The sequence below is a fragment of the Manis javanica genome, chromosome 8 (assembly GCF_040802235.1).
Source record: "Manis javanica isolate MJ-LG chromosome 8, MJ_LKY, whole genome shotgun sequence".
Taxonomy (NCBI): Eukaryota; Metazoa; Chordata; class Mammalia; order Pholidota; family Manidae; genus Manis; species Manis javanica.
Window position 1 is genome coordinate 914,895 of NC_133163.1, and position 24,865 is coordinate 939,759.

At 58.8% G+C, this 24,865-nt stretch overlaps 3 gene segments (V, D, J or C); all 3 read left to right on the forward strand.

The window, feature by feature from the left end:
* LOC108390611 (immunoglobulin heavy constant epsilon-like) overlaps positions 1-24,865 on the forward strand; it is a gene marked incomplete at its 5' end in the record, with an annotated part of 84,265 nt that overhangs the window by 53,413 nt on the left and 5,987 nt on the right.
* Positions 1,639-7,431, forward strand: LOC108386243 (Ig gamma chain C region-like). The segment is given in 6 exon segments: positions 1,639-1,702; positions 2,732-3,025; positions 5,879-6,169; positions 6,354-6,398; positions 6,527-6,856; positions 6,974-7,431. Coding segments are annotated over 6 exon segments (1,353 nt in total).
* On the forward strand, positions 9,191-11,306 carry LOC140850676 (immunoglobulin heavy constant gamma 4-like; the record flags this gene model as incomplete). The annotated part of the segment is given in 2 exon segments: positions 9,191-9,331; positions 9,534-11,306. Coding segments are annotated over 2 exon segments (225 nt in total), but the record flags the coding sequence as incomplete, so codon positions are not given.

The window sequence follows — 24,865 nt, forward strand, 5'->3', positions numbered from 1 at the left end:
GCGGCACCAGCGTCTGCAGGGGCCACAGGCCAACCTCACAGCCACAGGCAGCCTCCCCAAGGTCCCTGCCAGCCCTCACTGGCCACACCACTGCAGGACAGCCACCTGGGAGCGAGCACACGGGTATGGGGGAGCCGCGCGTCGGCAGGGCACACGGGAGAGCCTGTGTGCACCGGGGCTGCGTGTGCAGCTGGGCCCATGTCCCCAGACACTGACCCTCAGAGAACCCCCTGGGTACGCTCCTCCAGCAGTGACACAGGGACAAGGCAGCGTGCCATCGGGAGGCCCTGTGTTCACATCTCAGGCACCCTGCCACCCAGGGCTCCCCTGCTCACACACAGAGCGGCCACCACCCTGTCATCGCAGGGCAGCCTGGGGAGCAGAGGAGGCCTGGCCTGCTGCCCTCCACCTCCCGGGGACTCATGCCCACAAGCGTGGGCCCGTGGCACCGAGGGAAGGGCCCATGCACCGGGCACAGAGGCCAGGGATTAGGCCTCCAAGGAAAGCACCTCGGCCACAGCCCAGGCGCCTCACCTGAGACCCCGCCACCACCCTCGGCTTCCCAGGAACACAGAGAAAAGGGGACTTCCAGCAGGGAACCAGCTGTCCCTATGCTGGACTAGGTGGCAGGCTGGCCTGGGCTCACTCCTCTGAGCTGGGCTGGGCCAAGCGTGGCTGGAGTGGACAGACTTCTGTGGATGGAGATGACTGACCTGTCCTGGGTTCAGCTGGGCCAGGGTGGTCATCTGGGCTCCTCTAGGCCATTCCAGATCGTGTTGCACTAAGTGGGCTGGGAGGGTCCAGGCTGGGCTTGCTGGGTGGGGCTGGCTTGGGCAGCTCTGGGCTTCTGAGCTGAGCGGGGCTACTGGTGGTCAGGGGGTGACCCTGCCTTTCCTTTGCCAGGCTCGACCAGGCAGGGCCGCGGGGCTGGCGGAGGCTGCCACGGGCTAGGCTCCATGCTCAACTGGCCTGGGCTGACGTGGGCTGACTTGGGCTCAGCTACGCCAAGGAAGCTAAGCAGAACCTAGCTGAGCTCAGCTGAGCTAGTCTGGACTGGGCTCAGCCATCAGTACGAGGCACCAGGTCCCACGTGACATGCACAACCTGCCGCTGGTCCTCCAGGAACCCAGGCTCAGGGCTGCAGTGGCTCTAGGGTAGAAGCCCCTCCACCTGGACGCTCCTCAGGGAGTTCCCAGACTCACTGACATGGATTACCTGACTCCAGATGAGGGGCATCTGGGTGATTCTTGGCAACCACCAGCGGAAAGAGCCGGTGACCGGTGGCCCGCGTGCTGACCATGTGACACGCAGAGCTGCCCACAAGGCATGCAGGGGTGGCCTGGGGGACCAGAACCTGGGGATCATTCACCCTGAGTGTGTCCTGAGCAGGGCCCACAGCACCTCATTCACAAGGCTGAGGCCCAGGGCATTTGAAAACAGGCCCCACAGACACAGAAACTGAGGGACAACGCCCGGCACACTGGCCAGAGAGGCCCCGGCTCACACTCAGCAGTGCAGGGGCCACACGCTGTCCCCACCCCAGGGATGCTGAGCTCCGGGTAGCCAAGGTGAACTCTGTTCTAGCTCATCACACTTCCATGTGTCCCCAGGACAGCTGTGACCAGCACAACTGCCCCCATGACCACAGGGTCCCACCTCCTTCGCTTGGAGATGGCGCCACGGATGGAGCAGGAGCGGGAAGGTGCGAAAGGCCGGGACCTCAGGGAAGACTGGGTTTTCTCCTCTGGAGGCCGGCCTGGTGGGCGGACAGGACAAGGCCCGGTGGGCTGCAGGCGGTGGCAGGACAGCCTGGCCCTGCCTCGCTCTCCGGGCAGGAAGAGGGGCCCAACAGGGCCGCAGCCACAGCTTGCGGTGGGCCAGCAGGTATAGACCCTGCAGGAGGCAGACAGCCCAGAGCACCAGGACGGCCACTTCCCACCATCCCTCACGGCCCCACCTCCCCACCCCCAACACCCTTGGGAGGCAGCCTCGGACTCCCCCAGGCCCTCTGAGACAGAAACCACCCAGAAGAAAAGGGAACTTTGGGAAGAGTGCCACAGGTTTCAATCCCGTTCTGAGTCTCTGCGGGGCTGCTGGGAGGGAGCCCACACCTCCAGGACAGCCCAGCTCCTAGGAAGATGTGGGTACACAGCAGAGGTCCTGCCAGCACCCAGGAGCCACAATGGCCCAGGGCCCCAGAGGATGTGGCACTGTGGAGACCGGGTATGAGGTGAGTGGGGTAGGCTCGCAGCAGGGGCACAGGAGTGGAGAGGGCACGGGAACCAGCACCGAGGCTCAGGAGCCCAGAGGGACTCCTGCAGCTGAGGTAGCTTGGGGGAGCAGGCTGCCTGGGGTCCATGCACCCAGCCCAGCACCAGGACTGGGGGCCATAGGCATGCTCACCCAAGCCAGAACCACGTGACACCCCACAGGGCATTTGAGAACGTGAGGGGCTGGGTGGGTGCAAGCCTAGGTCTGCCCTTGACCAGCTGGGCTGGGGGCATGGGGCTGGGTTGGGCTGCAACAGGATCCACACAAGGATGGACACAGGTCTGAGCCAAGGACCTGATGCACGGCGGGCTCAGCACAGGGAAGGAACAGACCCCCAGGTGTCCTAAAAGTCCTGTCCAGGCCAGGGCATGGTCAGATGTAACAGCTGTGGGGCCCAGGGCTGCAGCCGGTGAGCCACAAGAGACCACAGTCGAGGAGAGGAGACCGTGATGTGGGCTCTCATGGGCTCAGAGAGCTCCGGGGTTGAGTAGCCTGCTTGGTAGGATAAAAAAGCAGGGAGCTGAGGTCAGGAGCTGGGCCTGGGCTAAGGGGTCCAGAGGGGCACAGAAGACAGAGGCAGCCCTAGGAGATGTGGGGGCCGAGCTGAGCTCAGGGACCTGGGAGAGGGACCGAGGGAGAGGAGGGCACCAGGAGCATGGACCCCCAGGAGCAGGAGGGCCACGAGCATGTGAGCGGGGCCTGGAGATCGCGGGGGCTGCCCCAGGAGGCGGAAGGACCAGGCAGAGCTCCGCAGGTGAGTACGGGCTGGGAGGGCAGGGCGTGGACCCAAGGGCTCAGGGGACCAGGCAGAACTGTAGCAGGTGACCCGGGATGTGGGAAGGGAGGGGCCTGACCCAGGGGCTGCACAATCCTGTCAGAGCACTGGAGGGGGCTGGATGGAAGGAGGGCGAGGCTGGGGTCTGGATACATGGCAGAGCTTGTGTAGGTGAGCAGGGGGCTGGGAGTGCAGTGGGGAGCCTGAGGCGCTCAGTGGACCAGGCACAGTTTGTGTAGGTGAGCAGGGGCCTGGGAAGCCAGTGGGGAGCCCAGGAGCTCAGGGGACCAGGCACAGCTTGTGTAGGTGAGCAGGGGGCTGGGAATGCAGTGGGGAGCCTGAGGCGCTCAGTGGACCAGGCACAGTTTGTGTAGGTGAGCAGGGGCCTGGGAGGGCAGTGGGGAGCCCCAGGAGCTCAGGGGACCAGGCATAGCTTGTGTAGGTGAGCAGGGGGCTGGGAGGGCAGTGGGGAGCCCCAGGAGCTCAGTGGACCAGGCACAGTTTGTGTAGGTGAGCAGGGGCCTGGGAGAGCAGTGGGGGGCCCCAGGAGCTCAGGGGACCAGGCACAGTTTGTGTAGGTGAGCAGGGGCCTGGGAGGGCAGTGGGGGGCCCCAGGAGCTCAGGGGACCAGGCACAGTTTGTGTAGGTGAGCAGGGGCCTGGGAGGGCAGTGGGGAGCCCCAGGAGCTCAGGGGACCAGGCACAGCTTGTGTAGGTGAGCAGGGGGCTGGGAGGGCAGTGGGGAGCCCCAGGAGCTCAGGAGACCAGGCACAGTTTGTGTAGGTGAGCAGGGGTCTGGGAGGGCACTGGGGAGCCCCAGGAGCTCAGGGGACCAGGCAGAGCTTGTGTAGGTGAGCAGGGGGCTGGGAGGGCCGTGAGGAGCCCCAGGAGCTCAGGGGACCAGGCACAGTTTGTGTAGGTGAGCAGAGGCCTGGGAGGGCAGTGGGGAGCCCCAGGAGCTCAGTGGACCAGGCACAGTTTGTGTAGGTGAGCAGGGGGCTGGGAGGGCAGTGGGGAGCCCCAGGAGCTCAGGGGACCAGGCACAGCTTGTGTAGGTGAGCAGGGGCCTGGGAGGGCAGTGGGGAGCCCCAGGAGCTCAGAGGACCAGGCACAGCTTGTGTAGGTGAGCAGGAGGCTGGGAGGGCAGTGGGGAGCCCCAGGAGCTCAGGGGACCAGGCACAGCTTGTGTAGGTGAGCAGGAGGCTGGGAGGGCAGTGGGGAGCCCCAGGAGCTCAGTGGACCAGGCACAGTCTGTGTAGGTGAGCAGGGGCCTGGGAGGGCAGTGGGGAGCCCCAGGAGCTCAGTGGACCAGGCACAGCTTGTGTAGGTGAGCAGGGGGCTGGGAGGGCCGTGAGGAGCCCCAGGAGCTCAGGGGACCAGGCACAGTTTGTGTAGGTGAGCAGGGGCCTGGGAGGGCAGTGGGGAGCCCCAGGAGCTCAGAGGACCAGGCACAGCTTGTGTAGGTGAGCAGGAGGCTGGGAGGGCAGTGGAGAGCCCCAGGAGCTCAGGGGACCAGGCAGAGCTTGTGTTGTTTACAAGGGGGCTGGGAGGGCAGGAGAGCCCCAAGAACTCAGGGGACCGGAGCAGGGGCTGTGAAGGCAGTCGGGGGAGGCTGCAGAGCTCAGGGGTCCAGGCCTAGCTTTTGCATGAGAGCAAAGGGTGCTAAGAAGGGGTTCGGGTGGAGGCAGGAGAGCAGAGGGCAGCCCCAGGCATGCCTGGCAAGAGAGCAGGACAGAGTCCCAGTTAGTATGCACTACACTAGAGCTGAGCTGCACAGGCATCTTGGGGACCCTAGCGCCCCCCATTCAAGGGTTCAAGGAGGAGACAGAGCCCTGAGGAGCCTGTCAGGGAAGGGGTTGGAGAGGGTCGCTGGGCAGGAAGAGCCTGGTGCTGAACGGACAGGAGGAAGCCTTTCAGCAACCCGGTGGGCAGCAGTTCTTGGGCCCAGGACACCAGCTACTACCCAGGGCATGTGGGGAAGTGCAGCAGGAGGGGTGAGCTTCCTGGGAATGCAGAGGGCAGTGGACGCCACAGAGGGAAGAATGTGGGGCCGACTGGGTGTCAGGGGACCAGCCTGGGGTGCGGGAGGGAGGGGTTCCAGGCAGAGCCCTGGGGCTGAGCAGATGGTCCCAGAGTCCGAGGGCAGGCCTGGCCGGGGCCTGGGGCTGGGGGTGCATCTGGCCACACTGGGGCGTAGAGGTGCTGGGGCCATGCAGGAGAGGAGGGGCAGGGCAGGGAAGGGCAGGGCTCCCACTCTTACTGAGGGGCAAATAACTGACATGGGGGAAGAGCTGGGTCGGCAGAGGGTGGAGAGCAGGAATGGAGGGACGCAGGAGGGACGGGAGAGCCCAGGGCACAGATTTAGGAGCCTGGGATAGGGGCCCAGGGATGGGACAGGAGGGGACGGCCTAGGAGGAGATACCGGGGCAGCATTTAGGGGAGGGGCAGGCGACCATGGCAGGGATGGGGTCCAAAGCAGATTAGGGTACAGGACAGGGATGGGGTACAGGAATGGGACAGGGGTCCCGAGCAGGGACCATGTCCCCCATCCAGGTGCCTTGGCTGCAGGCTGCCCCAGAAGGTGCAGGGCCTGGAGGGCAGGGAACAGGCCATGACGAGGGCTCAGGGCTAAGCGGCAGGGAGCAGAGCGCGGGCAGTGGGTGACACAGGCCTCCCACCAAAGAAGGGGCCGGCTGGTCCAGGGCACTGACAGGGCTGGGGGCTGCAGGACACAGGAGGCTGGCTGGGAGCTGGGTGCAAGCGTCGGGGCTCAGTCAGGCCGGGCACCCAAAGTAAGCAAACGCGGGTGGTCACACAGCCTCGTCTCTTACAGCCTCCACCAAAGCCCCCTCGGTCTTCCCACTGGCCCCCACCTGCGGGGGCACATCCGGCTCCACCGTGTCCGTGGCCTGCCTGGTGTCCGGCTACTTCCCTGAGCCGGTGACTGTGTCGTGGAACTCGGGCGCCCTGTCCAACGAAGTGCACACCTTCCCATCCGTCCTGGAGTCCTCGGGGCTCTACTCCACCAGCAGCATGGTGACTGTGCCCTCCAGCAGGTGGTCCAGTGAGAGCTTCACCTGCAACGTAAACCACCCGGCCAGCAGCACCAAGGTGGACAAGACCGGTGAGAGCCTGCCCACTGCAGACAGGCATGGGAAGCCCCACAAAGACCCCCAGCCTGGGGATGGGTGCCCTGGGCTTTCTGCCTGGTGCCACCTGAGACCTGCCTCAACCTGGCCCTGACCTAAGCCCTCCCCGAGGTCTGCACCCTGCCGGCTCCAGTAACCCCCAGTCTGCTCTCTCCACAGTTCCCAAAACACCAAGAACCCCTTGCCAGTGTTTCAAATGCCCAGGTGAGTCAGCCAGGTCTTCCCTCCACCCCTAGGAGGGTGGCCCAGCCCCAGCAGAGGACTGTTGGGGACTAGTGCCTAGAGGAGGGCTGCTCAGATCCTGATGCACTGGGCTCTGTCTCCTGAACCAGCTCCTGAAGTCCCCGGAGGACCCTCCGTCTTCATCTTCTCCCCAAAACCCAAGGACGTCCTCATGATCGCCCGAAAGCCCGAGGTCACCTGCATGGTGGTGGACGTGGGCTCAGAAGACTCTGCGATCCAGTTCAGCTGGTTCGTGGATGACCAGGAGGTGCACACAGCCAAGACACACCCGAGGGAGCAGCAGTTCAACGGCACCTACCGTGTGGTCAGTGCCCTTCCCATCCTGCACCAGGACTGGCTGAATGGCAAGGAGTTCACGTGCAAGGTCAACAACCCAGCCCTCCCATTGCCCATTGAGCGGACCATCTCCAAGGCCAAAGGTGGGGATCATAGAGCAGACAGGGTGTGGGGAGGGTGTCCAGGGGTCACCTGACCCCAAACACACAGTCCAGCCCTCCCCCGGGAGTGCCCATCTGTGCTGACCCGTGTCCCCACAGGGCAAGTCAAGGAGCCAAAGGTGTACGTGCTGCCGCCAACACCAGAGATGCTGAGCAACAGCCGCATAAGCCTGACCTGCCTGATCACAGACTTCTACCCAGAAGATATAGACGTTGAATGGCAGAAAAATGGCCAACTATTGTCAGAGAACAACTACAGCACCACCCCGGCCCAGAAGGACAACAACGGGGACTACTTCCTCTACAGCAAGCTCTCCCTGACAAAGAATGCATGGGCTGCGGGGGACACCTTCATATGCACAGTGATGCACGAGGCCCTGCATAACCACTCCACGCAGAAATCCATCTCCCCGTCTCCCGGTAAATGAGCAATGCTCTCCCCGCCCCTCCCAGGGCTCTCAGGGTCCCTCCAGGACACCTGACTCCCACCCCATGTACATACCTCCCGGGCGCCCAGCACAAAATAAAGCACCCAGAGCTACCCTGGGCCCCTGCAAGGCTGTCATGGTTTGTTCCGAGGCAGAGCTCAGGCAACGCCAGCCCACTGGTGGCAGGGACAGGCCAGACACTGAGGCAGTTGTCACCATTAGGGGGAGGCAGGTCCCACTCGGGGCCCAGGCCCAGAGCGTGGGGACTGTGCAGGCCACCTAGGGTGCTGGGACCTCAGGGGCTGCCTGAGGCTGGGGAGGGACTTTGCCAGGCACCGCAGCTCCTGACAGCAGTCCTGGGGGCTGCAGCATGGGCACGGGAATGGGTGAAGCCCAGGAGCTCCCAGGGAAATGAGCACTGGTGTCCCACCTCTCTCAGAGCCCATGCTGGGGGACGCCGGCCTGGCCCTGTTCCCTGGTGCGCTGTCCACTGACTCTCCCAGGAGCTCTGCACGGTGGCTCCGTCCCATGCTGGAGACACCTGGCCCTGGGATGGGGGACAGGCCCTCCTTTGCCCTCAGTCATTCTGAGGTCACACCCCCAACCTCCTTCAGGAAGGCAGCTCTGCCCAGCCTCATCCCTGCATGGGGCCAGGCCTGTCCCCTATGGGGACACTCATGCCCCACCCCCAAGTGTGCACAGGCAGTTGGTGCTGAGTGCCAGGGGTACCATTCCTTAGCCCAGGTGGACACCGAGCTCAGAGCCAATGTTCCCCTGGCAGGGCCACACCACTGACCACCTGGACCCCCAGGGGCCTGCCTGCACATGCACATGCAAGTACCCCATGTGTACACTCATGCACATGCACCAAGGTACACATGCACACACAGGCCCACGTGCACATGCACATACAGGTGCCCCCGTGTACACTCACACTCGTGCACCAAGGCACATATGCATGTACACAGGCCTTCATGCACCTGCACATACCCACACAGAAAAAAGCCCACATGCGTGTGCACATATAGGCACCCACATGTACACACACATACACTTGCACACATGCAAACAGGCACCCATCACCCACATGCAAGCACATGCAGGAACATGCACAGACATGCTCCAACTTGTACTAGTACAGAAATCACCAACATGTGCACAATAAACATACACACACAAAGTCCATTAGCAGGTACATGTAGGCACGCACATGCACACACACACATACTGTAACATGCATACACATGAACTTGCACCCAAGGGTACCAGGCTCAAGCACACAGGAGCACCTTTTACACAATCACAGAGATGCAGAAACGTCACAAACACAAGGCCATGTGTATATATAGGTACCCACCTGCACACATACATTCATGCACCAACATGCACACACAAGCACTAAGATCACGTGCACAGTGATGCACCAACATCCCTGCACACCACACTCCTCATAGACCGGGCCTCCCATGGGGTAATCTGCAGGGACCAGACCGGCACAGGACCCCACTGAACAGCTCAAGCACCAGCCATCCCAAATGCCAGGCACCTCCACCACCATCCCACATACAGAAACCCCCACCCAACTTGTCCCCAGCACTCTCATCACTAGTGCAATGGTTCAGTGCCACCTGCCAACACTGACCCAGGCTCCCTGGGAAGGGCCCAGCTGAGAAGGCTTTGCCAGGCCCTGGGACCTGGTCCCAGGAGTGGGGCAGAGCTGAGCCCACACCCTGCACAGTCTGGGCACCTGCACCCTGGAGAGGGAAGGGGATGCCAAGGCCAGACCCAGACCTGGGGCCCCAGCTGGAGGAACGGGGGCTGAGGCCAGGACAGGGCTGCCCAGAGCCCAGCAGGCCCAGCCCCACAGCAGGCCTGGCCCTGACCCCCTCCCTCTGCAGACCTACTGCTGGACGAGAGCTGCGTGGAGGCCCAGGATGGAGAGCTGGATGGGCTGTGGACCACCATCTCCATCTTCATCACCCTCTTCCTGCTCAGCGTGTGCTACAGTGCCACCGTCACCCTCTTCAAGGTGGGAGCTGCACTTCCCCCACACCCATGGGCCCCGCACTGTCCCCTAGCCCCTCACAGCCCTGATGCCCCCACAGTCCCTCCGGGCCCCCTCCTGACCCCACACCTGCCCACCTCCTGTGCTGTGAGGAGGTTCAGGTGCAGGAGGGCAGCCTGGTATGGAAGGGTGGCCTGGGCCGTGCTCACCCTCCCGCCTGCTGCAGGTGAAATGGATCTTCTCCTCGGTGGTGGAGCTGAAGCGGACAGTCGTCCCTGACTACAGGAACATGATCGTGCAGGGGGCCTAGGGAGGCCTCCAGGTGGGGAACAGGGGAGCCTGGACCTGGGCCAGCACCAGTGCATCAGCCTGCAGAGTAGCCAGCTGCCCAGACCTGCACCTCCACCCTCTGGCCTCACTGTCCCCTACATGGCTGCCTTTTGACCGCACTGCTACCACAGGCTGCATCCTGCCCCAGCGCTCCCCTTAGCAGACCCGAGTGGACAACAGGCTATGCCACTGGGCTGGTGGGCACCTGCCAGCCCCTCCACGCCAGCTGCCCAGGGACCAGGGATGCATGCCCTCCCAGGACGCCCAGGGTTGGCGAGCAGGATCACCCAGATGGGGCCCTGCAATGATGCCTCCACCATCATATGGGCAGGCTCGGCCATCGGGAAGCCCACCCATCAGGCTCCAGACACAGGATTTCCTGCCAGGAAGCACATTTTCAAGGCCTCATGGGAGCAAGAGAGACCTCGGGCGCCGCACCCCAACACACAAGCACTCGGATGTGCTGTGAGCTGTCGCCCAGACCGGCAGAGCGCCCTCGGAGGAGGCCTGGCCCGTGTCTGCAGTGGGTGCCCCCGTGAACAGGGCTGCCCTGCCTGGGGTGAGAGCATCTGGCCAGACGGGCCTCCTGGAGAGAGGCCTGGGGACACGTCCTGGGGCCGCCCGGCCCTGTGAGAGGTGGAGGGCCCGGGAGGACAGGAGTGGGCACAGCTGGCCCGCCCTGTCCCCAGGGCCCAGGCACGCTGCAGGAACTCCCCTTGCTGAGGACTGGCAGGACCGAGACCATCCGCCAGGGCTCCCAGGCCTGGGAACCACCCGCAGAGCCAGGCCCCACACCCAGCCTCAGGCCAGGGCTGCCTCCCCCCTCCTGTCCTGGAGAACCCACACCAGGCCGGCCGCCTCTGGGGAGGAGACTCAGCCCCGGGACTCCAGGACCCACCCGGATCTCAAAGGCAGCCGCGCGGTTCCAGCCCGGGAGCCCCTCCCTTCTTCCAGGTTCCCGGAGCTCTTCCCTGTCCTCTCCGCCTCTTCCTTTGGGCACTAACCCCGTGAAGAAGCCGTGACTGCCCGGGGTGTCCTGCTTTGCTGGAGCCTGCTCGGGGGCCCCTCGCACCCCCAGAATCCGGCCCTCCCGGCTGCGGCTCCCCAGCCAAGGGCACAGCCCCCCAGCCCCCGCAGCTCCCCCCAGACGAGGAGGGCAGCCAGGGACGGTGCTGAGGGGTGAAGGGCACGCAGGCACGGGGAGCAGGGCCTAGCCTGGGCGCTGGGTGTGGAAGTTTCCATACCGGCCACGCCTCGAAGCCACTCGCTGTTCTGTTTGTGTACTAGTTGTTAGGAAAGAATATAAAACCTAAATGTGATTTATTCCCACTAGGATGTTTAACATTTTAACAGTAAGGTATTAACAAAGGGCCACTGGTGGAAGCTGCTCACGCTGAGAGTGGGTGTGGGGGGATGGATAAGGGCCTCGCTATCCCTGTTTGAGTTTTTTAAACCTACCAATAAAGTTAAGACAAATGTAAAGGAAAGCTATAACTGGCTTAGGCGACGTCCGGGAAAGAATGTGAACCCTGTAGTACCCAGCCAGTGAGGAACCAGGGGAGAGACTCGGGTACTAGGAGATAAATTATTGGCGCCAAACTCCCCAGGTGTGCCTGCCCACCAGACACCCGATCTTGCAAGACCGTCATTAAAGCCTCGCTGCGCTGTTCTCTTTGTCTCCGTGCCCTCTTATTGAATTTGTACCAGTGAGCGTGTTTCTCACATAGTCCACGCAGGCCACCTTGCCAGCTCACCGGGGTGCCCTCCCACCTGAAGTCTGACCCAAGGTCCAGGCGGAAGCAGGCCTGGGTCCCGGGGCCTCTCTCCTCTGTGCACAGCTGTCTGCCCCGTGGGCTCCCTCAGCCATCCCCCGTGCCTGTCTGCATCCCCATCTCCTCTTCTTATGGGGACTCCAGCCACCCTGGACCTCGCTGTAATTTAATCACCTCTTTGAAGACCCGTCTCAAGTGCAGTCACATTCTGACCTCCTGGGGGTCAGGGGGTCAGGAATTGGATATGGGCACACAGTTCTGCACAAAGAGGCAAGTCCAGTTCTAGAACATCAGGTTGGGGTGCCAGAAAAGGACAGACCAGGAGGGGCCCAGAGGAGAGAGAGGTGTGGTTCAGGAAACTAGGTGCTGGGTCCCATGGTCAGGACACACTGAGAGGAAGGCTGTGGGCAAGAGGCCCAGTGTGACCTGAGCTCAGCTGGGCTTTGCACAGGCATCAGCGTTTACAGGGAGGAGCTGGGTCGGGGGGGCAGTGAGTGCCTGTGCAGGGTGTCAATGACTTCCCACAGTTCCCTCCACGCCCTCGTGCAGGGCCCCCAACAAGGATACCCACTGCCACATGGGCCCCAGCCTCGGACAAAGGAGTGGCCCACCATCCACCACGGGCCCGCCATCACTCCGCCTCTCCACTCAGGGAATGGCCTGCTCCAGAAACTCCCGCTCCTTGGCCGGGACCCCAGACAGAGAGGCCCAGGCCTGCTGCAGCAAGCGACACCAGTGGGATGGGCTCCGGAGGTGGAGCCCTTTCATCCAGGCCTTGGTTGTTAACTCAGCATACGCAGGCAGCTGACTGATGCTGCCATCCCCAAAATGCTACCATGTGCAGGAAACTCCAAACTAGCATAAATGTAACAGGAGCCACATCGGACCTGCCTGCAATGCTTGACTCTCCAGTTTTTACAGAAAAACAGAATTCTCCAGAAAAACAGAATCAACAGGAAATAGAATAACAGAAATCAACAGAATAACAGAATCAACAGGAGACAGAAACAGATATGACACGAGATAGAGAGAGATGGATGGATGGATGGATGGATGGATTAATGGATTGACAGATGGACAGACAGATAGAAAGAGAAAGAGGTGTATAGATGGATGAATAGATAAATAGATGGGTGGATATCTAGACAGATAGATGTTTGATATATATAGTAAGATTGGATGGATAGGTAGGTAAGTAGATAGATGATAGATAGATAGATAGATAGATAGATAGATAGATAGATAGATAGATAGATAGATAGATAGATGATTGATAGATAGATAGATTAGATACATAGATAAATGGATGGATAGATAGACATAGAGATGGATTGCTAGAGGGAGGGGTGGATGGATGGATGGATGGATGGATGGATGGATGGATGGATGGATGGACAGACAGATGGTAGGATGGATGAATGGATGAGTGGATGGATGGATGGATGGATGGATGGATGGATGGATGGATGGATGGATGAATGGATGGACAGATGAATGGATTGACAGATGGACAGACAGAAAGAGAAAGGTGTATAGATGGATGAATAGATAAGTAGATGGGTGGATATCTAGACAGATGTTTGATATATATAGTAAGAGATTGGATGGATAGGTAGGTAGGTAGGTAGGTAGGTAGATAGATGATAGATAGATAGATAGATAAATAGATAGATAGATAGATGATAGATAGATAATGATTGATAGATAGATAGATAGATAGATAGATAGATAGATAGATAATAGATAGATAAATGGATGGATAGATAGACATAGAGATGGATTGCTAGAGGGAGGGGTGGATGGATGGATGAATGGATGGATGGATGGATGGACAGAAAGAAAGAGGTGTATAGATGGATGAATAGATAAACAGATGGGTGGATATCTAGACAAATAGATGTTTGATTTATAAAGAAAGAGATAGGTGGATGGATAGATAGGAAGGTAGGTAGGTAGGTAGGTACATAGATGATGGATGGATAGATAGATAGGGGAGGATGGATGGATGAATGGATGAATAGATAAACAGAGACATGGATGGATGGATAGAATGACAGACAGATGATTGATAGATAGATATAGATGGATAGATAGATATGATAGATGATAGATAGATAGATAGATAGATAGATAGATAGATAGATAGATGATAGAGTGATAGATATCAAGGCTAATAGATCCATCTATAGATAGCTGAGAGAGGCAGACGTGGCCTGGCCACAGGAAGTGTAGATCCGGGGCAAAGGCAGACACAGAGTAAATCATTCCATAAACATGAAGGGCCGTGTGATCACCTTCTGCATGGAAAGCGTCAGGGGCTGAGAGGCCAGGTGCCAGGAGAGCCCCACCTTGGGGCCAGGGAAATCTCTGCAAAGGGGTGCCCTGAAGCCGAGCCCTGGCAGGGACGGCCTGTCCCACCATCACGCAGGCAGGCAGGCATTCCCAGGATGTATACAGAACTGTGGATCACTTGGAAAATCCAAACAGCTCAGTAGAGAAACAGGCAATGGAAGTGAACGGATGACTCACAAAAGATGTCCGAACATCTGCAAAACACGTGAAAATATGCGGAGCCACAGTCGTTACAAGGATACGGAAATGAGAGTACGTGGGAGAAAGCAGCTCCAATTGCAGCAGTGGCAGAGCCCTGGGCCAGTCTAGCCTGTGTGACAGCACCGAGCTCTGGGTGAGCTGGTGCCCACGGCGATGCGGAGGCACCGGAGACCAACCATAAGCAGCGGGCGTGGAGCCGAGTCCCTGGGAAGTCGGTCCGATGCAGCCTGGGCGTCAGGTGCAACGGGAGCGCAGGCAGACTGCAGCCATCCTGGCCCAAGGGCTCAGACGGAGGGGTACAAGGCTGTGTTCCAAGGGCGGATTTCAGAAGGGAGAGCCACAGAGAGGGAACCCCAGAATCTGCATGCAGACACTACTCCAATCCTCAGATGATCCCCTGATTGTTCTTGTGTAGGGGAAACCCCAAAGGGCCAGGCAAAAAGAACCAGCTTAGAGGTTCAAAGAACTTAGGGCATGTCAGCTACTGCCGCCCACAGGCACACAGGTTGTGGAGCATGAGTCTGTCGGGCTAACTGCCTCCTGACATATGAACCGACACCTTTGTGAGGGGGGTTCAGAACCAATACTTCCATCCACAACACCAGGTAGACGTTTAAAAGTTACTAAATATGAAGAGAAAAAAGAAAAGGAGACCCATAGTCTCTCAGTACAAAGCAGTCAGTGGAGATCAGCTGAGACAGGCCCCAATTCTCAAAGATACTGAAGCAGCTGCTTTAAGTTTGTTCAGAGACTTAGAGTAAAACATGTTTATGATGAGCGACTAGACTGGAGAGAATCTCTACAGAAATATCTCAGTGATTCACAAGAACCACACGGAAATTCCGGAACCAGGAAGTACAATTCTGAAATTGTTCTAAGGCACTTGAAGAACTTAACAGCAGATTTGAGAAATCATAAGTGATCTCAGAAAACTTAGATGTAACAACATATAGATGCTCTATTTGTATTTATAAAGACATATAATAGATGTGATATAAACCTCTATGTAACATGTTTTATATGTCATATATGTTCTATATATCATAAAAATTCTTTTGATCCCTAAACAAAGAAGACACTCAACATCCTACAGGACACTATGAAACATTGGAAAGTATGTCAAATTGGAGTCCCAGGAGACAAGGGACAGGATGGGGCAGAAAAAGTCTCTGAAAAATAAAAACTGAAAGTTTCCCAATGTGGCGAAAATCTCAGTTTACAGATTCAAGAAGCTCAGTTCCTAACAATAAATATGACATGTGATGCCGATAAAAACCAGAGATAAAGAGGACACCTTGAATGCAGGCAGAGATGTGACACACACAGGGAACAAATCACCTCCGGCTTCACACTGCAAAGACGAGTGGTCCAAAAATGGTGGAATAGCATCTTTTAAGTGTTGAGAACAGGTTCAACCAAGAACTCTATATCCAGGGAAATATCTTTCAAAAATGAACATTTAATACACATTTTCAGATCCACAATAACCGGGAGAGTGTGGTGCCAGGACACCTGCCATAAAGGAAAGGTGGAAGGAGGGTCTTCACGCTGAAAGGAACTCCCCCAGAGGGGCCTCCGGCCTGTGGGGTGCAAAGGGGAGCATGAGAGGCGGGAACCATGCACGTGCCGGAAACTGTCTTTTTTATCTTACTTCCTAAAACCACGAGTGACTGTTTAAAGTAAACATGACGGCAGCCTTTTGCAGGGTCCCTGACATGTGTAGATGCAGAGGACATGACAGCAGCGCTGAGGAGGGGCTTGTCAATAACACTGTCCTTTGTCACAGTTCAGGCCATGGATGTGGAGCAGTGAAACACGACATCTAAGTTCACGGCTTTAAGTCCAGGATGCATGTTATAGTCGCTAAGAGCATAACACAAGAAAATGCACCTAGAGAGCTATTTGAGAAATTAGACTGGGATATTAAAAATACGTTACTAGAGGGGGAGGAGCCAAGATGGCAGTGTGAACAGTTCAGTGGAAATCTCCTCCCAAAAACATATATATTTTTGAAAATACAACAAATACAAATACAACTATTCCTAAAAGAGACACCAGTGGATGCAGTACAACAGCCAGGCTACATCTACATCTGTGAGAACTCAGCATCACATGAAGGAGGTACGATATAAGCCGCAGCCCAGGGGGACCCAAACGCCCCCCTACCCCAGACCCCAGCAGGAAGAAAGGAGTCAGAGCGGGGAGGGAGTGAAAGCCCAGGACTGCTAAACAACCAGCTCTAGAAATAGGCACCAGGATTGCAGACACACAGTGCACAAGGGGCTGGATATTAGAGAAAGAGAAAAGCAAAACCTGTGAGTAGGTCCCTGCTACCGGCACCCCTGAGACAAAAGAAAAGCAAGTGCTTTTTGAAAGTCTTAAAGGGACAGGGACCCCACAGCTGGACAAAGTCGTCCTGACACACACACCCCAGCACCTGGGAACCCAGGGAACTCCAGGCAACCTAACCCCCTAGGCAGCAGCGCAGCTCTGAAGACCCTCACGGTGATAAGCAGCCTGCTAGTCATTCCCCCAACCAGCGCGTACCCCAACACACTGGCCCAGTAGTGGGAGAGCAGCAGCGCGTGCCGGGGGAGGCGGCGCCAGAGGGGAACAGGAGCGGCCTGTGTGGGGCCGGGAGCAGCCTGCGCAAACCCATGGTGGCAGCACCAGAGGGGATCAGGAGCAGCCCACAAGAGCCTGCAGCAGTGGCTACCAAGTGGCCTGGGAGCAGCTCGTGTGCACCAGTGGCAGTGGCACCTGAGGGGCCCGGGGGAGGCCTGCACGAGCATGCGGTGGTGCCAGAGGGGCCCGGGAGCGACCCGCGGGAGCCGGAAGTGGCAGCAGAGGAGCAGCCCAGGAGCAGCTGCACCCCCAGCAGCTGCCCAGTATCTCAGCCTGGCACACAGCCGCCCAGGCCAGACCCAAAGGCCACTCCTGGAGCACAGCTGCCTAGCAAGGGCACCACTTTCACAGGAGAACACACCTGGTGCGCCTGCCACTCCCCGCATGGCTCCGTGCTGCTCTGATGGAGACCCCGCCCACAGCAGCTAAGGGGACTAACCCAGAAGCTGCTCCAGGAGTGCGGGTAACCAACATGGGCAGCAGAGAAGGGCAAGGCGGCCAGCAAGTAGGAGAGGACTTTGTTCTCCCAGCTGACACATGTGCTACTGGCCTACAGCCACCGCTGTCACCATGAAAGGCAGAAGAATTTAGTCCAGTCCAAAATAGTCCAGACAACCCCTGAGAGTGGGCTGGGTGAGATAGACCTGGTCAATCTCTCTGAAAAAGAATTCAAAATAAAGGTCATAACCATGCTGACAGACCTGCAGAGAAATATGCAAGAGCTAAGGGATGACGTCCAGAAGGAGATTACAGAAATAAAACAATCTCTGGAAGGATTTAGGAACAGACTGGACGAGATGCAAGAGGCCACTGATGGAACAGAAACCAGAGAACAGGAACGCAGAGAAGCTGATGCAGAGAGAGAGAAAAGGATCTCCAGGAATGAAAGAATTCTAAGAGAGCTGAGTGACCAATCAAAATGGAACAATATCCGCATTATAGGGGTACCAGAAGAAGGAGAGAGAGAAAAAGGGATAGAAGGTGTCTCTGAAGAAATAATTGCTGAAAACTTCCCCAAACTGGGGGAGGAAATAGTTGCTCAGACAACGGAAGCCCACAGAACTCCCAACAGAAGGGACCCAAGGAGGACACCACGAAGACACATAATAATTAAAATGGCAAAGATCAAGGACAAGGACAGAGTTTTAAAGGCAGCCAGAGAGAGGAAAAAGGTCACCTACAAAGAAAAACCCATCAGGCTATCATCAGACTTCTCAACAGAAACCTTACAGGCCAGAAGAGAATGGCATGATATAATTAATGCAATGAAACAGAAGGGCCTTGAACCAAAAATACTCTACCCAGGAAGGTTATCATTTAAATGTGAATGAGGGATTAAACAATTTCCAGACAAGCAACAGTTGAGGGAATTTGCCTCCCACAAACCACCTCTACAGGGTATTCTAGAGGGACTGCTCTAGATGGGAGCACTCCTAAGGCTAAACAGATGTCAGCAGAGAAAATAAAATCACAGCAAAGAAAGCAGACCAACCAAATACTAAGTAAAGGCAAAAAATAAAATCAACTACCCACAAAAGCAGTTAAAGGAGACACAAAAGAGCACAGAACAAAACACACAACATATGAAGAATGGAGGAGGAGGAATAAGAAGGGAGAGAAATAAAGAATCATCAGACTGTTGTTTATAATAGCTCAATAAGTGAGTTAGGTTAGACAGTAAGGTACTAAAGAAGCTAACCTTAGACCTTTGTTAACCAGGAATCTAAAGCCTGCAATGGCAATAAGTACATATCTCTCAATAATCACCCTAAACATAAATGGACTGAATGCACCAATCAAAAGACACAGAGTAATAGAATGGATAAAAAAGCAAGACCCATCTATATGCTGCTTACAAGAGACTCACCTCAAACCCAAAGACATGCACAGACTAAAAGTCAAGGGATGGAAAAAGACATTTCATGCAAACAACAGGGAGAAAAAAGCAGGTGTTTCAGTACTAGTATCAGACAAAATGGACTTCAAAACAAAGAAAGTAACAAGAGTTAAAGAAGGACATTACATAATGATAAAGGGCTCAGTCCAACAAGAGGATATAACCATTATAAATATATATGCACCCAATACAGGAGCACCAGCATATGTGAAACAAATACTAAAAGAACTAAAGGAGGAAATAGAATGCAATGCATTCATTTGGGAGACTTCAACACACCACTCACCCCAAAGGACAGATCCACCAGACAGAAAATAAGTAAGGACACAGAGGCACTGAACAACCCACTAGAACAGATGGACCTAATAGACATCTACAGAACTCTACACCCAAAAGCAGCAGGATACACATTCTTCTTAAGTGCACATGGAACATCCTCCAGAATAGACCACATACTAGGCCACAAAAAGAGCCTCAGTAAATTCAAAAAGATTGAAATTCTACCAACCAACTTTTCAGACCACAAAGGTATAAAACTAGAAATAAATTGTACAAAGAAAGCAAAAAGGCTCACAAACACATGGAGGCTTAACAACATGCTCCTAAATAGTCAATGGATCAATGACCAAATTAAAATGGAAATCCAGCAATATATGGAAACAAATGACAACAACAACACAAAGCCCCAATTTCTGTGGGACGCAGCGAGAGCAGTCTTAAGAGGAAAGTATATAGCAATCCAGGCACACTTAAAGGAAGAACAATCCCAAATGAATAGTCTAACGTCACTATTATCGAAATTGGAAAAAGAAGAACAAATGAGGCCGAAAGTCAGCAGAAGGAGGGACATAATATGCAAGAGAAACAAGGCCCACCTCACAACAATGTAAGGGATCGCCCGAGAAAATGGTCCAAGGCTCTTTTGGGAAAGGTCAAACCCCACTGAAGGACGTCAGACAATCTGAACACACGGAGAGGGGCCCGAGTCAAGGGCGGGGGCGCCGGGGTCTGTCCCCTGGACCGAGGAGGACGACGGGAACTCCCAACCACAGCGCCAGCTGGGTTCGCGCGGCTGTTAGAGTCTGAGATCCACCTACAGCTCGGACAGCATTGAAACATAAGCACGAAGGATGAGGATTTTAGGGAGGCAGGTCCCCCGGGTGTGGGCGTCCACCCGGAACTGCCAGGAAGAGGAGGGCACTCGTGCACACGTGGACACAGCCCAGCCCCAGGAGAGGGCCCAGCACAGAGCAAGTGTGGGAGCCCCCAGGCGGCGGGAAAGTGGGGGCCTGGGGGGAAAGCAGGTCTCCGATGAAGAACCGCTCTGGGTCTCTCCATGGCACCCTGTGCAGGGGGAGCAGTGGTCGTGGCGGGATCAGACACCGAGACAGGAGCCAGCTCAGGGGCAGAGCGGACAGGCCGCCGTGCACGCTGGGGATCCGCCTGGCAGCGTGACTGCCCATCCGGAGCCTCAGAGGGTGACGTCATTGGCATGCAGTGTCTTTGCCATGTCATTAGCTTGAGGATCTTGACGTGACATCGCACTAGCTTCCAGACCGCTGCCAAGCCCAGTGACTGGTGGCCTCCTGAGAAGGGGAGATGCCACCCAGGGCGGGAGGCCCCGTGACGACGGAGGCAAGGACCTGAACGGTGCCACGGCTCCAGGGGCTGGGAGAGGTGGACGGGGCCTCGCTGGCGCCTTCAGGGTGAGGCCCTGCCCACGCCTGATGTCAGCCTTCTGCCTCCAGACCGCAGGAGCCCATTGCTATGGCCTCGGCCAGCCTGCTGGCGGCCCTTGGTTGGAGCTGCCCCAAGACACCCCCCAGCGGCCCCAAAAGCATGAGCCTCCCAGGAAGTAACGGATGAGTTTGGCTGTGTGATGTTCCAGAGCTCCGCTCGGTGAAGGACGCGGTGAAAGGAGGGTGTTAGGCAGGACAAGGTCATCCCAGGCTTAAACCAGCAAGGGGCTGGAAACTGGTTGGGTGCCTTGCAAATTCCAGGAAATCGGCAAGAAACCTTTAGAAAGCACAGTAAGGCCCGAAAGCTCCAGAGCCTCGAAGAGATGCTCGCGCTCACAGGGAGGGGGAGCCTGTGTGCGGGAGGAGGGGACGCCGCTCGGCTCCTCCAAAAGCAGCTGGGCAGGCTGGACTCGGGGTGGGGGGGTGGGCGGCCCCAGGGAGGAAGGCTTCAGGGGTGCCAGGCAGCACGGGGGGGCGAAGCCTAGAGGCAGATGGGGCATGCCGCGGCCTGCTCAGGGGGCCACCCCCACAGATGAGCAGAGGCAGGCTCACCGTCCAGGAGAACTCAGGGGCCTTCCCCCGCAGTGGCTAGCAGGAGGCTGAGATGAGTTTCTGGGGTGACTCACAGGGCTAGCCACTGCCAACCACAGTCAGTGTCCGGCCAGGAGAGGTGTAGAAACATCTGCAGCCTGGCCCTTGCACCAAGCAACCCCTTGCAGAGGCAGCATTGGTCCCAGGTCACCCTACAGGCCCTGAGCTTGGGGCCCAGCCTCAGAGGGGGCTTCACACTGCCCCGGCTCCAAGCCCACCCACGTCATACAGTCTAGCCAAGCCCCAGCTAACCCCCAGCCAGTCCCCAAGCCCCCAGCTCCTATAGAGCTTCCCACCTGTGGAGTCCCACCCTGGGGTCTCCTGAGCCGGGGTACCCGTGCCCTGCCCTGGCTCCTGGCTCCAGGCTCCCCACCACCTCCACACAATACCGCCCCGTGGCCAGTCCTTGCCCCCGCGGCCCCCAGCCCTCCTGGGGCACACCCTGACAGCAGGCCCCATCGAGTGCCGGGGTGGGAGGACCCCCTGCTCCCGAAGCACGCCCACATGCACACACCTGTACACCACACGGAGAATCTGCTGCCCTGCGTCCCTGCCGTGGGATAGCGCTGTGGGGACAGTGGACCTGGCCAGGCCACGCAGGGGAGCCGCGGCAGGACACGCCAGACAGGGCGGCCTGCAGGGCTGGGGCACTGTACCTAATGGGGAGTCCGCTCCTGGACAGAAGGAGGAGGGGCCAGGGCACTGGGGGGCACCCCGCAACTAGAGGGGCTGGGAGAGGATGACCTGGAGTTCGGGGCAGAGCCACAGCCCCAGGGAGAAACCGGGAGGGGACACACACACGTGTGCTCAGAGCTGAGCCCACCTGCTGGGGCTGGGAGAGACACAACAAGCCACTCTCCTCCAAGACCGAGAAAGCCCACGGCCAGGCAGGGATGGAGACAGGACAGGGCCCACGCCCTGACAGCCCCGTTCGCCCTCCCGCCCCGGCGCCAGCAACCAGACACATCCAGGACGTCCGGGCTCAGCTGGGGTCGGACAGGGCACTGCCGCCTGCCCCAAGCACCCACGGCCTGGGAGGATGAGCAGCGGGAGCCGGGTGGGCGGATCCAGGGTGGCCACGTGCAGCCCCAGCCCACACCCTCGAGCTCGTGCAGGCCGCGTGCACACGGGCGTGTGTGTGCCTGGGCCCGGGGGTGGCAGGAGGCTCCCCGGTGGGGCTCTGCCAGCCTGTGTCTTCTCTCAGCATCATGGGTCCTACCAGGAACTCAGCATTCCCCCCACTCCACCTCCCATAGGGCGTCTGTCCACAAGGCAATGTCGGGCAGGACACACCTGTTCTGTGCTGGGGGAGGAGGGGGAGGTTGGGCCCTGGCTCCCCCAGGCCTCACCTCGGGCCCCCCCAGGGCCCTGGCTCTGTGCACTGGGTCAGCCCGCGCCACCACACTCCCCTTCTGGGGCCTTCCAAAGGAGCCGGCTTCCCCCAAGGATGCCAGCCTGACAGCCTATGGCCACGGCCTCCCTGCAGGGATCCCCCAGTCCTGGTCCAGGTTACAGGGTCCTGCCACCTCCCTCTCCAAAGGCTTCACCCGCCCTCCCAGGAGCCCACACTGATGAGCTGGGCTGGTTCCCGTGGCTGCCCTGTGTGGGCTCAGCCTTCAGAGGTTTAGGGACCACAGGCCTGCAGGACACAGCCCCGGCTCCAGGCCAGGCCTGGACCCTCCCGTGGCTCCACACTCATCGAGGGGCACCCACACTGGCCTGGCCACCCAGCAGGCCACAGTCAGAAGCCGTGGTGCCTCCAGAAGGCTTCTCTGAGGCCCCACACTCGGGGTGAGCACCGCAGCACAGACAGGGCAGCTGCACCGGGTGCCAGTGTCTGCAGGGATCTCTCAGAGCCACAGGCCAACCTCACAGCCACAGGCAGCCTCCCCAAGGTCCCTGCCAGCCCTCACTGGCCACACCACTGCAGGACAGCCACCTGGGAGCGAGCGCACGGGTATGGGGGAGCCACGCATCGGCAGGGCACACGGGAGAGCCTGTGTGCACCGGGGCTGCCTGTGCAGCTGGGCCCATGTCCCCAGACACTGACCCCCAGAGACCCCCTGGGCGCGTTCCTCCAGCAGTGACACAGGAACAAGGCAGCGTGCCATCAGGAGGCCCTGCATTCACATCTCGGGCACCCAGCCACCCAGGGCTCCCCTGCTCACACACAGAGCGGCCACCACCTTGTCCTCACAGGGCGGCCTGGGGAGCAGAGGAGGCCGGGCCTGCTGCCCTCCGCCTCTCGGGGAGTCAAATGCCCACAAGCGTGGGCCCGTGGCACCGAGGGAGGGGGCCACGCACTGGGCACAGAGGCCGGGGACAAGGCCCCCCAGGAGAGCACCTCGGCCACAGCCCAGGCGCCTCACCTGAGACCCCGCCACCACCCTCGGCTTCCCAGGAACACAGAGAAAAGGGGACTTCCAGGGCCCCCTCGGCCCCCGGGGGTTCCCGCCCTGTTTTCAGCCGAGAGCACTGAGGCAGAGCCCCCCTCCCCCAGGCCACTGTCTGCTCGTGAGGCGACAGCATCAGCACTGCCCATCCACCTCGGCTGGGAGCCCGCGCAGGGAGCTGGGACGGTGCCCCCCGGGGGTCAGGCTACTGGACGGAGGGCCGGCACCTCAGGTACCCCTGCCCTGCCCAGGACAGATGCCTGGATACCTGGCTGTGGACAGCCTTTGGCTGCTGCTCAGCCCTCACTGTCCCCTCCCTGTTTGGGGACACAGGGACACAGGAGGCTGCCCGAAGCCCTCCTGAGGAGACAAGGGGCCAGACCTCGCACAGGCCAGGGAGGGCCTGGGGCTAAGGGGCCAGGCACCACAGAGAGGGCACAGACAGCAGGCTGGGCAGGATGCCTGCCACAGGCTGGACAGGGGCCACAGCCAGGGTCGGGAAGCGGCAGGGAGCCATCCCTATGCTGGACTAGGTGGCAGGCTGGCCGGGGCCCACTCCTCCGGGTGGAGCTGGGCTGCCCCAAGCTGGCCCAGCTGGGGTGGACGGAGTTACAGGGATGGAGATGACCTGTCCTGGGTTCAAATGGGCCGAGCTGGGCTGTGCTGGGCTGTGCTGCTTGGACTGGGGACGTCCAGGCGGGGCAGGGCTGGGTAACTCTGGGTGAGCTGGGCTGAACTGGGCTGAACTGGGCTGAGCTTGTCTGAGCTGGTTGGAGCAGAACTGGGCTGAGCAGGGTTAAGTTGGGCTGAGCTGGGCTGAACTGGGCTGAGCTGAACACGGCTGAGCTGGGCTGAACTGGGCTGAGCTGGGCTGAGCTGGGCTGAACTGGGCTGAGATGGGCTGAGATGGGCTGAACTGGGCTGAGCTGAACCTGGCTGAGCTGGGCTGAACTGGGCTGAGCTGAACACGGCTGAGCTGGGCTGAACTGGGCTGAGCTGGGCTGAACTGGGCTGAGCTGGGCTGAGATGGGCTGAACAAGGCTGAGCAGGGCTGGGCAGAGCTGGGCTGAACTGGGCTATGCTGGGCTGAGCTTGGCTGAACTGGGCTGAGCTGGGCTGAACAGAGCTGAGCTGGGCTGAACTGGGCTGAGATAGGCTGAGATGGGCTGAACAAGGCTGAGCAGGGCTGGACAGAGCTGGGCTGAACTGGGCTATGCTGGGCTGAGCTTGGCTGAACTGGGCTGAGCTGGGCTGAATTGGGCTGAGCTGGGCTGAACTGGGCTGAGCTGGGCTGAGATGGGCTGAGCTGGGCTGGGCTGAACTGGGCTATTCTGGGCTGGGCTGGGCTGAACTGGGCTGAGCTGGGCTGAGATAGGCTGAGATGCGCTGAACAAGGCTGAGCAGGGCTGGGCAGAGCTGGGCTGAACTGGGCTATGCTGGGCTGAGCTTGGCTGAACTGGGCTGAGCTGGGCTGAATTGGGCTGAGCTGGGCTGAGATGGGCTGAGCTGAGCTGAGCTGGGCTGAGCTGGGCTGAGTTGGGCTGAGATGGGCTGAGCTGGGCTATGCTGGGCTGAGCTTGGCTGAACTGGGCTGAGCTGGGCTGAATTGGACTGAGCTGGGCTGAACTGGGCTGAGCTGGGCTGAGCTGGGCTGAGAT